The 14,744-nt window shown below is 42.6% G+C and overlaps 1 protein-coding gene and 2 long non-coding RNA genes across 3 annotated transcripts; 2 read left to right on the top strand and 1 right to left on the bottom strand.

Annotated features, from left to right (window-relative positions):
* Positions 1-1,641: 1,641 nt before the first annotated feature.
* LOC105916105 (sesquipedalian-1) lies at positions 1,642-7,956 on the bottom strand. The gene is made up of 4 exons (XM_012850422.3): positions 7,642-7,956; positions 7,096-7,207; positions 4,506-4,809; positions 1,642-2,244 (listed from the first exon to the last, which is right to left on the bottom strand). The coding sequence occupies exons 2-4, from the start codon at positions 7,174-7,176 to the stop codon at positions 1,841-1,843; spliced, it is 789 nt and encodes a 262-aa protein (XP_012705876.2). The 5' UTR covers positions 7,177-7,207; positions 7,642-7,956; the 3' UTR covers positions 1,642-1,840.
* A 1,043-nt stretch (positions 7,957-8,999) lies between these two features.
* Positions 9,000-9,199, top strand: LOC118564324. The gene is made up of 2 exons (XR_004931765.1): positions 9,000-9,035; positions 9,108-9,199. It is a non-coding gene; the product is annotated as an uncharacterized LOC118564324 (long non-coding RNA).
* A 4,944-nt stretch (positions 9,200-14,143) lies between these two features.
* LOC118564303 lies at positions 14,144-14,343 on the top strand. The gene is made up of 2 exons (XR_004931745.1): positions 14,144-14,179; positions 14,252-14,343. It is a non-coding gene; the product is annotated as an uncharacterized LOC118564303 (long non-coding RNA).
* The last annotated feature ends 401 nt before the right edge of the window (positions 14,344-14,744 follow it).

The following is a 14,744-nucleotide window of genomic DNA, read 5'->3' as shown; positions in this document are numbered from 1 at the left end:
TCCTATTTTAAGTGCAAAAAATCTTATTCCACTGGCAGATAATCTTATTTACCTGCTCAGATCAAGGGCAAATTCACTCAGTTCTTAAGTATATTAAGGAGTACTTTATACTTTCCTCGAGTACAACATTATTGGATAAATTTCACATTTACTTCACTATATTTACAAACTGAATTGCATACTTTTACTCCAATACATTTTCAACGTTTGGTTTAGTTACTCAGTACAAAAAAAAGCGAGATTGAGAGTGAGAGACACACACAAGTGTTTTGACCCCACCTTCTGATATTGTTACAGGTGTATCTATTAGCAGATTTACCACTTCCTGTAGGTTAACTAGACTTGGGTTATCACTTAACCATGTTCTTAGTATACACCCCCTGGTCTAAATTTTGCCTACACTTGGTTGTGTACAATTTTAAAGTGCGTAGCACTGACCTTACTTGGAGAAATTTAGACCAAGTTAGACAGAAGATACAACCTTTTTGTAAGCTTTCAGTTTTCCTTCTTCAACACTTGGTTGTTTATATTATTTTAAGTGAATTTGACCTTTAAAGATTACCAAAAAATGTCATTCAAACTGCATTTACCTTGTTTTACTTTTTACTTATACTTTTCATTACATTACTTGAGTACATCTATTTTTACAGTAATTTCCATACTTAAGTACAAGACATTTTAGATACTTGTACTTAAGTTGTACTTGAGTTAGACTTTAACTCAAGTAACATTTCAGTCAGTGACTTGGACTTTTACCAAAGTCATATTTTGGAGAGGTAACTATACTTTTACTTGACTCTGAGATTTCAGTACTTTATACAACACTGCTCAGTTCAAGAAAGATTTACTTACTTTTAGTTCCCTTTTTGCAGTGGGGATCAGAATATTTCAGCAGAAATAAATTTCACGTAGCCAGTGCTTCACAGGAGGATATAGACACAAAATTAAATTAAAAAAAATTATAAAAAAACACATATTCACTCCCAAGAGTAATTCAGAGAGACCATTTAACCCAGACAGTCATGTTTTTGTACTGTGGGAGGAAGAGAACATGCGAACTCCGTGCAGAGAGACTCCAGGCTGGGATTTGAACCTACACTGCAAAAAGGAACTAATAGTAGAATTTTCTTAAAAGTTGCACTTAATTTGAGCAGGTAAATAATATTATCTGCCAATGGAATAAGATATTTTTTCACTTAAAATAGCAACAACTCATCTCCATCCTGTTATGGTGTGCAATATATCTAGTTATCTTATTTTAGGGGTATAAATCCACATTCCATTAGCAGATAATCATATTTACCTGCACAAATCTTACTTTTAGTTCCCTTTTTTCAGTGTATGATCTTCTTGCTGCAAAGCAACAATGCAATTAACTTTCTCTGCAACTTGCCAAGTAAAGTTCATGCAGTTTTAACTGTGAGTGCAGGTACATTTTGAGCATTTATGCAGAATTATGAGCCTGTGTAGATTACAGTGAAAACTTCCCACTCCTTATTTTCAGATAATGCGTGAAGATGTTTGCTGAAATCGTCAGTACAGCTGGAATAAAACGTTATTTTTTTAAAACTTTTGACCAGACCTGTAGCATTTAGAGGTAATATTTGTAGTTGTTCATTGTTGCAAGAACCACACGAAATGTGACCAAGAAATAACTTTACTCCTCAACAAAATAAAAAGATCATAGATTTATTGTTTAATCTATGGAAGGAAAACATAAAATAAAAAAAAACAATGCATTAAAAACGAGCTTTTCCAGTTTCTCATTACATCAACGCTTTGAAATGTCACAAACATGTTTTCACATTAGAATTAAAAACTGGGAACGTACATTTTCTCTTTATCCGAAATCTATCAGGCTTTCTACGGGCAAGTCTTCGCCGCCGCCTCTTCTCCTGGACCAATCAGCAATCAGTTTCTTTATCTCCCTTCCAAAGTCTTCATGCAGCTTAATGAACTGCTCCTCGGGGGCGAAACACAGACCCGAGAACTCGAGCATGGGCAGAGCAGGCGCGCCGACGGCCACCATGTTTGAGTTTCTCTTGGGCCACAGCTTGGGCGACTTCTTAGAAACTGCTCGGGCCACTGAACTGTTTGGAGCTTGAAGCTGCAGGCTGGAGCCCTGAGAAGCTGGCCGTCCCACAGACTGAGCCGCAAACGCAGGCAGGGTGGAAGCGTGCGTGCTCGGAAAGGTCGGCATCGTGAAAGGCCTGCGGGATTCGCTGGGGTGTGCGCGCAATGCATCTAAGGAAAAGAAAGAGACAGTGACCAAAAAAAATAATAATAAAATCACGTCGAGAAAGTTTACTAAATTATGTGTGGAGCTGATTAATTTGCTGGCCTATTAAAAGACTGTCGGTTAAAACCACCATTCAAAAATCTGTTTCTGATCTCTAACACTGGTTAAGGAGGGGTGTTATTTAGACTTAGACAAACTTTATTGTCATTTTGTATGCACAGAGAGCGTACAGAACAAAATTTCGTTTGCATACAGCTTGAGAATTTCAGTGAATTGCAGTGGATTTCAGAATAAAGTAACTTTGCAGGATAATAAATTACTGCTATTCAAAAAAAAAGAAGAATACACTGCAAAAAGGGAACTAAAACTAAGTAAAATTGTCTTGAAATTAGTGTAATTGTCCTTGATTTGAGCAGGTAAATATGATGATCTGCCAATTGAATGAGTGTTTTTACATCTAAAATAAGATAATTAGATATACTGCACTTGAAATAAGATGATGGAGATGAATTGCTCCTATTTTAAGTGCAACCATCTTATTCCATTGGCAGATTAACTTATTTACCTGCTCAGATCGAGGACAAATAAACTCATTTCTAGAAAATTTTACTTACTTTTAGTTCCCTTTTTGCAGTGTAAAAGGTTTATTACCAATTTTCTAAGGTTTACTAGAGGTCTTTGGACAAGTTAAAATCAAAATCTCCCTAACTGCAACAAACTTCTAAGTTTTATTCACTTTATTAACATAATAAGTAGGCTATTAGAGTTGAAGTTGGGATATTTACAGGCTTCTGCAGCCCTAGATGTCAGGCTGAGGTACCACTATTGAGCATTTTTCTTATAGACAAACCTTACATATACATACATAAGCACACTCTCACAAAACACCAATAGGTGCCTGGATCCAGGTGCTCACAGATTGACTTCTATACAGAAACCCCTATAATTAGCTTTGGCTGTCACTATATAGATCTTGTACTAAATAATACTGCGTATTTTTCATTGAGGTTATTAAAGGCATTGGTTGTTTGTACCTGTAATACTTCTGTTTGTTTTATTGTTCTTTTTATATCTCTTTCTGCGGGTGTAGAAGCAGACTCCGAAGATGTTACCTGCTCTATTTTTGTCACCTTTTAACATTTTGTCTCACCTTTCTCTTTTACATTTCCGTTTCTGTGTGCATTGAATTTTAAATAATCCCAAAGTAATATTTAAGAGAAAAGAGCTCCTTAAACCTTGATGTCATCTTATAGTAAATATTTAACCTTCATTAACTGAATCTGTTTGAAATAAATAAAAATAATAAATAAAATGCCCTTTAGATCAGTGGTGTCCAAAGTGTGGCCTGGGGGCCATTTGTGGCCCCTGTGCTGATTTTTTTGCGGCCCTCCAACTGAATTTCAAGAGAGATTTGTCCGATCAGCGCTGGTGGCTTTTTGCAGAGGGAAGCTTTTTATTTGTAATTAGGGTAAATTTATTATAAACAAGTTAAAACCTTACAACTGAATGTTTAATTGAATGTTCGGTACAACATAAAACATTTTTCTTTTAATAAGCACGCTTTTTACATTTGCTTTAATTATAGGATGACCTTTACTCAAATGCAGACATTAAAATCTGATTGGAACATATTTATTTAAATAGGCTAAATACAGTTTAATATATTTTCTTAGGGTGATCATATTTTGTTTGGCTGGGTCAATATTTTGAATTGAACGTCTTATTGAATGTTCGGTACAACAGAAAACATTTTGTCTTTTAATAAGTACACTTTTTATATTTGCTTTAATTTCATAGTATATAAGGAGACTTTTACTCAAATGCAGATATTAAAATCTGATTGGAATTCATTTAATAAAATAGGCTAACTATAGTTTAACAGTTTCTTAGAATGATCATATTTTGTTGGGCTGGGTTAGTATTTTTGGTTATGTTATTTATTTTTGACCCTTGAGTGCTTTTGATGTAACAATTTTGGCCCAATCGGCAAAAAGTTTGGCCACCGCTGCTTTAGACTTTAGGTTTAGCAAAAGGAGAAAATGCCCCTGAATAAAAAAAAAAAAAAAAAAAAACTTTTCAAAGGCTACAATGAAATACATTTATTATTAAAGTGTGAAAGCAGAGCCGATCTAATATACACTGATATATCAGGGCTGTATATTCTGTACCACGGAGTACGTGGTGTCAGACGTAGAGGCTGTAAACAGTGACTCACTGCCTTTCAGCACAAAGGTTGCTCTCTCCTCCAGACTCCGCCGTCCCTCACCTTTGTACTGCTTCTCCATGTCCATCACCAGCAGCGCCAGGTAGCTGTGGCTGGCCGACAGCAGAGCCTTGATCCAGCTCTCTTGGCTCGCCTGGTCCTCCGCCGCGAACTTGTACGTCCTGAGGCCCGGCTCGCTCCACACCAGCGAGAAGGCGAACTGCTCCTCGGACTCGCAGAGCTGGACGGTGCAGCCCTCCAGGACAATGACTCCAATCAGGTCTTTGTCTCCCGGCCGGTCCTTGTAGAAGAGGAGGTTGGCCTTCAGCATGAACCAGCGCTTCTGATACGAAGTCTTTATCTCACCCTGCGATACGATTTGTGGGTTTAGTGGACAGCGTACACATTTCTCATGCACCTAACGTCTTACACAACTGCTTTGAGGAAATCTGAAGCTTGCAATGGAGGTTAAATTGCACACTTTCTTCATTTTTATTGCAAAAATATTGCAATACTTTGTAATTACCAGATGGGTGGAACCAGGTTAAACCCTAGACACAAAACAAATAACTTTAGCCTTCATGATGGACGCAAACAGTGACGTCCTCCTGCGAGTTCACTTTGATTTTAACTTTTTGACTCGAAGATACTCGATATCTTACATAAAACAAAACATACAATAAAAAAAACAACAACAATTTGATAGGCTCTCCACCTTTATCTGTTAAAAGGACTTTCCAGCCACAATGGAGAGATTTGGGCGTGACAGTGGCAAAAACACAGAGTTACACACAAAGTTAAATAAATACTTTTAGTTCCAATAAAACAAGACCTGCAAATTCATGATCTTGAATTTGGACTGGACTTGGACCTGCATCAGGGCATGACTTCTTACTTGAACGTTTTGATCTTTGACTTGGGTCTTGACCCTAGGCTTGCAGGTTTTGACTTCAGACTAGAATCTAGGTTTGCATAAATTTGTGACTTTCACTTCTTAATGAATTCCACTTGGGACTTGCATGTCTTGACTCTGGATTTTATACCTATAAATCCCTACGTGGGCTCGACTTTGGACTTGAACGTCTGGAATTTTGACTCAACTTAAGGACTTTAATGCATTGGTACTTGACTCAAGGATTGAAACGTACTTTATACTCCACTTGGGACTTTTATTATGTCTCAGTCTGACTCAAGACTCACTGTTTTCACAGTGAGCTGCCGTTTTACAGCGAGGCATTGCAGAGGGTCAGGCTCCGTCTGAAATTATTTACAAGTGATTTATTACCATAGTTTTCGGACCATAAACCACACCGGATTATAAGGCGCATTAATATTCTTCCCAAGTGTGTAATATCACTCCTCCACGTCCACAGCTCTCTATCCGTCTCTGTCAGGAGGACAGAGTCGCTGGACTACACTGCCCTGTTTCTAACATAAGGACAAAATAAACATAACTTTTATATTGAATTAACTTACTGGGTTTATTGTTGCTAGCGCGTCTCTGGGCATGGGCTGCCTAACATGAATGCACTTCTAGTTTAGACATTACAGTCAGGCAGTCTTGTAGACAACTCAAGGGTCCTATCAGTGTACCGTAATGCTCTGAATATCCACTGAGCGAAGCGGCTTTGTTGCTAACCAAAGTCTTACGTACACATTTTAACAGATTTTTTAACACATTGTACCACATAAAATCAGTCAAGAAGCACTACTTTAATCATATATAAGGTGCACCATCAATTTTTGATACAATTTAAGGATTTTAAGTGCGCCTTATAGTTTGAAAATATGGCAAACCGGCGTTATGGTAGTTCCGCGATACTACCGCTAGATCGTTTGCTCTTCTTAACGTAAAGAATAAAAATGCCATATCCAAGATTATTAAGGTATGTAGTAAAATCACAGGCGTCCAACAGGAAAAACATGACTGAAATATACAAAGAGCAGGTAATTAGGAAGGCTGAGTCCATCTTGGATAATTACACCCATCCCTTACACAACCAATTTCAGTTTGTACCCTCTGGTTCCCGTTTTAAATATCCACCAGCCCGGACAAATAGATACAAACATTCTTTTCTTCCCTCTGCTGTCCAGTTGCTAAACGCTACCAGGAAAATCAGATAGTCACATGTTGCATACATATAGGGCTTCGCTTTATTCATTCTCTGCGCTGCACATATTTATATATATTTATTCACCTTACTTTTATATTTTATGTGTTTCTTGTGTTTTTATGTGTGAAGTGTGAATGTTTTATTACTACTGCACAAAAATTGCCCATATTGGGACAAATAAAAGTTACTACTACTACTACTACTACTACTACTACTACTACTAGATGGCGCCACGTTCTGTTTATATCTGTTCATGGCCCTGTAGTGGGGATATATTTAGGTTCAAAAAGGATAATCAAAAAACTAAAAGGATGGACGCTTGGAGCGCTTTTGACCTTACTGCTCAGCAGAGTCGCAAAAATCCGGACTGGCCCTGAACGCACCATAACAACTGAAGAACGACTCACTCCCACCTCTGGTAATTATTTTGACTTCACCCTTCTGATTTAAAAAAAGCACATATGTGTTGCAAGTGTCAGCATAACTAAGACGTATTTTATGTTGGGAAAAAACAACAACTTTGTAGGTCGTGCGTTTACCTTTTTGGACAGGTATCCCTCTTTGTCCACAGGTGAGTTGCAAGATTCAAAGTAGCAGACAACTTTTTCATCAATCTTCATTTCAACATCGCAGGGTGTTCAGAACCTAAACCTGGCACGCACACGGACAGCAACGATAGAGGAAAACAAACCAGTTTAAAACACTTCCGCATTTAACTGATGTTTGTTATCTGATGACTGATAATGCTGCAGATTACAGACCGTAGCTCGGTTCATGCGGACCAAACATGTTTTTTTCTCTCCTGTATTTCACACCAGAGACCACGTGACACTTTGTCTTTTTTGTTATTTTAAAAAAAAGAAAAGAATAAACTTTGTTTTCCACAACAATATATATGTGTGGTTGTGCTGCTGCCCGTTCTCCCGGCCGCCATTAACACCTGTCCAGCTGTTTTATTTAAAGCGGCAGCGTCGATTTAAAGACAAAGTGACGCGTAATCAGTTTCACTTCGGAAGAGACGAAACATTTTGAGAAATTGGGAAGCGAGAAAAGGTCTCCCATCAGCATGGCCGTCGGTTACTCACCTTTCCACGGAGCGTGTTGCAGTTTCCTCCCCTGGGTGGGTGGGTGGGTGGGGGTGAGGCAGCTGCTTCCTGGTGCGGTAGGTGAGGCCAGCTCCACGTCAACGCATTCAAACGCCTTCAATTTATTATCAATATGTGCGCAATTAATCAATACATTAAAAATGTATCTCAACTTTAAAAAAATAACAAATAAAATACAGATTTAATTAAATGCAAACTTCCCTGTTGTTAGAAATCAAATTGTGTTTCGCTTCGTTTAACGGTGTGACGCAATCGTGCGGTTTGTCTTGCAGAGCAATGCGTCCTGTTTCAAAATCTGCTATGGCTTCAGGTTCAAACTGTGTTGAAACTTTCAAAATAAGAGTTCTGCAAACTGAAATATTTTTTTATTCCACATAAAGTTCAACCAAGCCTAATCAGGGGTGTCCAAACTTGACCACTTTTTAATTCAATTCAATTCAATTTTATTTATATAGCGCCAATTAATGAAACATGTCATCTCAAGGCACTTTACAAAATCAAGTTCAATCAGATTATACAGATTGGGTCAGATTATACAGATTGGTCAAAAATGTCCTATATAAGGAAACCAGTTGATTGCTTCAAAGTCCCGACAAGCAGCATTCACTCCTGGGGAAGCGTAGAGACACAGGGAGAGTCGTCTGCATTGTACATGGCTTTGCAGCAATCCCTCATGGCATACTTATTTTTTCTTCTTCCAGGCTTTTCAGCTCAGAAAGCTGATGGAGATACATATTTAAAAAAACGATTTTTATTTTATTTTGTGCAACACAAAACATCTTTCATCTATATGTCAGGATTCTCTGTGTTGGCTGCTAACTCTACTCCGCAGGTGTGCCTAGTTGGCTGAGGAGGCGTGGTCCACACCTGCAGCTCGTTGCAGGCGGCTTCCTCTGGCTTCTTAAGCAGAGCACTGGCAGATGGAAGACGCCGGAGCCTTAACCAGTCGTGGTACGACGTGGCCTCTGTCCCAACTCTCGGAAACCAGCTTGTGAGTTTTTGTTGCTCATCTTTTTGAGTAATTTTTGTACCTCTCTGTGCTCCAGATTTTGGTGCTTGGATGCACTCACCTGTCTTGACGCCTCGTCCGAAGAAACAGACCAGCAGACCTGTCGGCTCAGATTTTGCTCTGGCGCTCCCCTCATACTTCCTGGAAATTACCCAGCGAGGGCTGAGATCCCCTTTCCCGGGTTCTGTTGGTTCTGTGCTCACTCTGGTCAATCCATCTGTCAACCGCTGCCGATGAGGTCATCTCGGATTCCTCACCAGCTACATCTGCCGCCCTCAGCCACTAGCCACCTATCTCCATCCGAGTAGTCACATAGAGTTCTCCTGATGCTACTTCTTCCCGGTTAGGTCCGCCCTGCCTAATGGTAAGCAGCGCAACTCTTAGTTGGTTTTTCTGGCTTTCATTATGAAGAACTCACGTGCTCTCTCTCTTACAGTCTCTCCAGCCTTGACGTTCTGACCCAGCCGTGTACCAGTAGTCCGTCCATAAACCTGCTTATTTTTCCTTTAATAAAAGAACTTAAAACTGTGTTTTGCCTCCCGTTCGTATCTGCATGTGGGCTCGTCATCTGAAAACCATGACAGAAGAAGGCTCCGGCCACCAAAGTCCAGCGGATACGTTCGGGCGGCAGTTAGCCGCACATCAAGAACAGATGCAGACGTTAGGTTTTGCTGTGAATTCCACTCAGGAACAACTTCAGAGGTTAGCCGCGCAGGTTAGCTTACTAGTGGACACAGTTACTTCCGCGAAGACGTCACTTGTCACTCAGGGTCTCGAAACCCCGCCTTCCGACGCTCCGAGCATGGAGAATCAGGCTTGGACTCCACCACTTGAGGGCGCGTCACCTTGTCCGGAGAAATTCTCCGGTGACGACGGAAGTTGCGGAGGTTTTCTTTTCCAGTGCAAGCTGGTGTTCAACCGTTCACCCCAGACTTTCGCCTCTGATGAGGTAAGAATATCTTACGTTTTACGCCTGTTAACGGGTAGGGCTCTTAGGTGGGCTGAGGCTAGATTCCCTGATTGTCAGTCATTTGGGACAACTTTTCAGGATTTCATTACTGAGTTTAAGACAATTTTTGCACCGGAGTTGGATTCGGCACAACAGTCTCGACATCTCCTCACCTTGAAACAGCGCGGTCGTCGAGTTTCAGATTTTTCTGTGGAGTTTCGTACATTTGCTGCGGTTGCAGGTTGGCAGCCGAGACCGTTAAAGGCAGCTTTCTTTCAGGCTCTAGACGAGTCATTAAAGGACGAATTAGCTCGGGTAGAGGAACCAGAGGACTTTGAGGAGTTTGTCGCGCTAGCTATTCGCTTGGACTCTCGGTTACGCAGCCGAAATCGGGTTAAGTCCAACCTTGCCTTGCAACCATCCACCTCCACAGCTTCTTTTCCTATCAGGAGGGAACCCCGTTCCTTTACACCTCCTCCCGAACCCATGCAGTTGGGGCAGGTGGGTCCCTCCAAGAAGGAACGTCAGCAGCGATTCTCAGAGAACTTATGTCTTTATTGTGGAGGTGATGGTCATTTCCTCAGAGATTGTTCTGTTCGGCCAAAAGGTCGAGTCCGCCGCTCTTAACGGGGGGATCGGTGGACAAGTTGGGATCTATTCCCCGGGAGACTGTTAAAGTTTCATCTGGTTCTCGTTGTTGTCTACCTCTTACTTTAATATTTGACCAGGAGAGTTTTGATGTTTCGGCTCTAGTAGATTCAGGTTCTGATTTTAATCTTATTGATCAAGCGGTTGTGGACCAGCTTCGTGTACCTGTGGATCATTTACCCGAACCACTCCAGGTCTCATCATTGGATGGGCAAAATTTGACCCTTATTACTCATCGCACACGACCTTTGGAGGTGATAGTTTCCGGCAACCATCGAGAACAACTTTCTTTTTTTGTCTTCCCGGTTAAGCGTTCACCTGTGGTTTTGGGTATAGCTTGGTTAAGGGTCCATAATCTGCAGTTCAATTGGGCTGAGTCCCGATTAGAGTCATGGTCACCTTCTTGTCATTCCCGTTGCTTGCAGTCTGCTCGACCCGTAGTGGTCTCCTCTTCCCTAACTAATTCCGGAGACGTTATTGATCTGTCTCGCGTTCCTGAGGATTACCACGACTTGCAGCAGGTCTTTAGTAAGACTCAGGCTTGTTCTCTGCCCCCACATCGCCCATACGATTGTGCGATTGACCTGTTACCTGGGGCCCCTTTACCGGCGAGTCGACTCTATAACATCTCCAGGTCAGAACGTCAATCGTTGGAGAAGTACATTGGTGAGTCTTTGGCTACGGGGTTAATTCGTCCTTCTTCTTCCCCATTAGGGGCTGGGTTCTTTTTTGTGGGAAAGAAGGACGGAACCCTTCGACCCTGTATTGATTATCGAGGGCTTAACCAGATAACGGTCAAGAATAAATACCCACTTCCTCTATTATCATCAGCCCTTGAGCCAGTCCAGAATGCCAAAGTTTTCACTAAGCTCGATTTGCGCAACGCTTATCATTTGGTTCGGGTGAGACAGGGGGATGAGTGGAAGACAGCTTTTAAGACTCCGTTAGGTCACTTTGAGTACCTAGTAATGCCTTTTGGCTTGTGTAATGCCCCAGCAGTGTTTCAGGCATTAGTGAACGATGTCCTGCGGGATTTTTTGAATGTTTTGTGTTCGTCTATTTAGACGATATCCTGATTTACTCTCGTGACCTAGATCAACACAAACAACATGTTAGGCTTGTTCTCCAGCGGTTGCTAGAGAATCGCCTGTTTGTAAAAGCCGAAAAATGCGAGTTTCACCAGACTTCAGTTTCTTTTCTCGGTCTTATTTTGGAGGGGGGGCAAGTAAGATCAGACCCAGAAAAGATTAGAGCGGTAACAGAGTGGCCAGTTCCTGAGTCACGTAAACAGCTTCAACGGTTCCTAGGGTTCGCTAATTTCTATAGGCGATTTATCAGGAACTATAGTCAAGTAGCTTCCCCGTTACATGCTCTTACCTCCACCAAGGTTCCTTTTTTCTGGAGTCCTGAAGCCGATGAGGCGTTTAAGACCCTTAAATCCCGTTTTTCCCAGGCTCCTATACTAGTTCACCCTGATCCTTCCAGACAATTCACACTTGAAATAGATGCTTCCAACACCGGTGTAGGAGCGGTCCTCTCCCAACAGTCTGAGACAGATAATAAACTTCACCCTTGTGCATTTTTTCTCCCGTCGTTTGTCCCCTGCTGAACAGAATTATGATGTAGGCGATCGGGAATTATTAGCTATTAAGTTAGCCTTGGAGGAGTGGCGGCACTGGCTAGAGGGATCCGAGCAGCCCATCATAATTTGGACAGATCACAAAAACCTCTCCTATCTGCAGACAGCCCGCAGACTCAACTCCAGGCAAGCCCGTTGGTCATTATTCTTCTCACGATTCAACCTCACCATAACCTACAGACCAGGCTCTCGAAACATTAAACCCGATGCGCTTTCTCGTCAGTTTGCTCAAGTGGAACAAGAGAAACAACCGGATTTAATTCTTCCTCCATCATGCACAGTTGGAGCTTTGCATTGGGACCTAGAGGACAGGATTAATCAGGCCCTGTTATTAGATCCGGATCCTGGTACGGGCCCACCGGGATTAAAGTATGTTCCCCGATCTGTTCGTCCTGAGGTTTTACGGTGGGTTCACGATGCCAAGTTTTCCGCCCATCCGGGCATTTATAGAACCCAGTCTCAGGTGTCTCGGCGATTCTGGTGGCCATCGTGGACCAAGGACGTCAGAGACTACGTTTTAGCCTGTCCTGTCTGCGCCCAAAACAAGTCGTCTAACCAGCCGCCTTCTGGGTTATTGAATCCGCTTCCGATTCCCAAACGTCCATGGTCTCACATAGCTGTCGATTTCGTTACTGGACTCCCTGTATCCCAAGGCATGTCAACTATCTTAACTGTGGTTGACCGTTTTTTCCAAGTCCTGTCATCTCATACCCATCCGTAAGCTACCTAACGCTCTCCAGACTGCCCAACTCCTCATTAAACATGTTTTCAAGCTCCATGGAATTCCTGTTGACATTCTCTCTGACCGGGGTCCCCAGTTTGTTTCTCAGGTCTGGCGGCACTTTTGCTCTGCTCTGGGTGCCCGTTACACGCTCACCTCCGGATACCATCCTCAAACCAACGGTCAGACTGAACGAATGAATCAACAATTAGAAACCACCCTCCGTTGCCTCACGTCATCTACTCCTTCCGACTGGAACAAGTTTTTGCCTTGGGTAGAGTATGCCCTGAACTCTCATATCACCTCAGCCACGGGACGTTCACCTTTTGAAGTTGCATTAGGATATCAACCACCACTCCTACCTTCAGACGAACTCAGGATTCCCTTCACCTCCGTTAACGATTATATTGCTCGCTGCCAGAAAATATGGAAAGAGACAGTTACAGCCCTCACTCGCACCGCAGAGCGGAGCAAGAGGTTTGCCGACCAGCACCGCAGACCAGCTCCCCATTATCGCCCCGGTCAGAGGGTTTGGTTATCATCCAGAGATGTTTTGACTAATCCATCCGCCAAGAAACTTGCTCCCCGGTTTACAGGTCCCTATGAAATAGAAACAGTCATCAACCCCACCACTGTCCGCTTACGTCTTCCTCCTCACTCTCGTGTTCATCCCACTTTTCACGTATCCCAGATTAAGCCTGTTTTGGACAATGATTCTTACCCTCCTTCCGGACCCCCTCCACCCTCCCAGGACAGTCAGAGTTCTCGCGTCTCCAGGATTGTAGATGTCCGTCGACGTGGAAGGGGTTACCAATACCTCGTGGATTGGGTGGGTCGCAGCTCGGAGGATCGCTCATGGGTATCTGCAGCCACCATCGCCAATGAGGATTTGATCCGAGACTTTTGGTCTACTCAACCCAGCACATCTTCGTCTGGGCCGCCAGGAGGCGGCCGTTGAGGGGGGGGTAGTGTCAGGATTCTCTGTGTTGGCTGCTAACTCTACTCCGCAGGTGTGCCTAGTTGGCTGAGGAGGCGTGGTCCACACCTGCAGCTCGTTGCAGGCGGCTTCCTCTGGCTTCTTAAGCAGAGCACTGGCAGATGGAAGACGCCGGAGCCTTAACCAGTCGTGGTACGACGTGGCCTCTGTCCCAACTCTCGGAAACCAGCTTGTGAGTTTTTGTTGCTCATCTTTTTGAGTAATTTTTGTACCTCTCTGTGCTCCAGATTTTGGTGCTTGGATGCACTCACCTGTCTTGACGCCTCGTCCGAAGAAACAGACCAGCAGACCTGTCGGCTCAGATTTTGCTCTGGCGCTCCCCTCATACTTCCTGGAAATTACCCAGCGAGGGCTGAGATCCCCTTTCCCGGGTTCTGTTGGTTCTGTGCTCACTCTGGTCAATCCATCTGTCAACCGCTGCCGATGAGGTCATCTCGGATTCCTCACCAGCTACATCTGCCGCCCTCAGCCACTAGCCACCTATCTCCATCCGAGTAGTCACATAGAGTTCTCCTGATGCTACTTCTTCCCGGTTAGGTCCGCCCTGCCTAATGGTAAGCAGCGCAACTCTTAGTTGGTTTTTCTGGCTTTCATTATGAAGAACTCACGTGCTCTCTCTCTTACAGTCTCTCCAGCCTTGACGTTCTGACCCAGCCGTGTACCAGTAGTCCGTCCATAAACCTGCTTATTTTTCCTTTAATAAAAGAACTTAAAACTGTGTTTTGCCTCCCGTTCGTATCTGCATGTGGGCTCGTCATCTGAAAACCATGACACTATATAGCTCTTAAAATTGTTTTGAATTGTGCTGTCATGCACCTTTTAGTTTTTATCTCTTTTTCTAATTTTCATATACATTTTATATTTTATCTATTTTGTTTTCGGCATCTTCTTGTTTGTAGTTCAGCTTGTAAACCCCTTTGTGCCCCATATGGACTGCTGAAAAGTGCTATAATAAATAAATAAACTTTGATTCACCATTTTATTTGCTTCCAATTTAATTTCACAGTAAATATGACCTAAAAACATTCCTGAAAAGCAGACCTGGGTACACTGCTTTATTAAACTTAGTTAAATAAGGCATCAGTGAGCCACATCCTGTTATTAATGCTGAAAATATTC

This window comes from Fundulus heteroclitus, chromosome 10 (assembly GCF_011125445.2).
Source record: "Fundulus heteroclitus isolate FHET01 chromosome 10, MU-UCD_Fhet_4.1, whole genome shotgun sequence".
Lineage (NCBI taxonomy): Eukaryota > Metazoa > Chordata > Actinopteri > Cyprinodontiformes > Fundulidae > Fundulus > Fundulus heteroclitus.
Note: the sequence above shows the minus strand (reverse complement) of the source record. Positions and strands in the feature narration are given on the sequence as shown.

Coding starts and splice junctions, on each gene's coding strand:
- LOC105916105 (XM_012850422.3), bottom strand. CDS start 7,176: ATGAAGATTGATGAAAAAGTTGTCTGCTACTTTGAATCTTGCAACTCA. Junction 4,810..7,095: donor AGGGATACCTGTCCAAAAAG/GTAAACGCACGA, acceptor ATCGTATCGCAG/GGTGAGATAAAGACTTCGTA. Junction 2,245..4,505: donor CATGGAGAAGCAGTACAAAG/GTGAGGGACGGC, acceptor TCTTTTCCTTAG/ATGCATTGCGCGCACACCCC.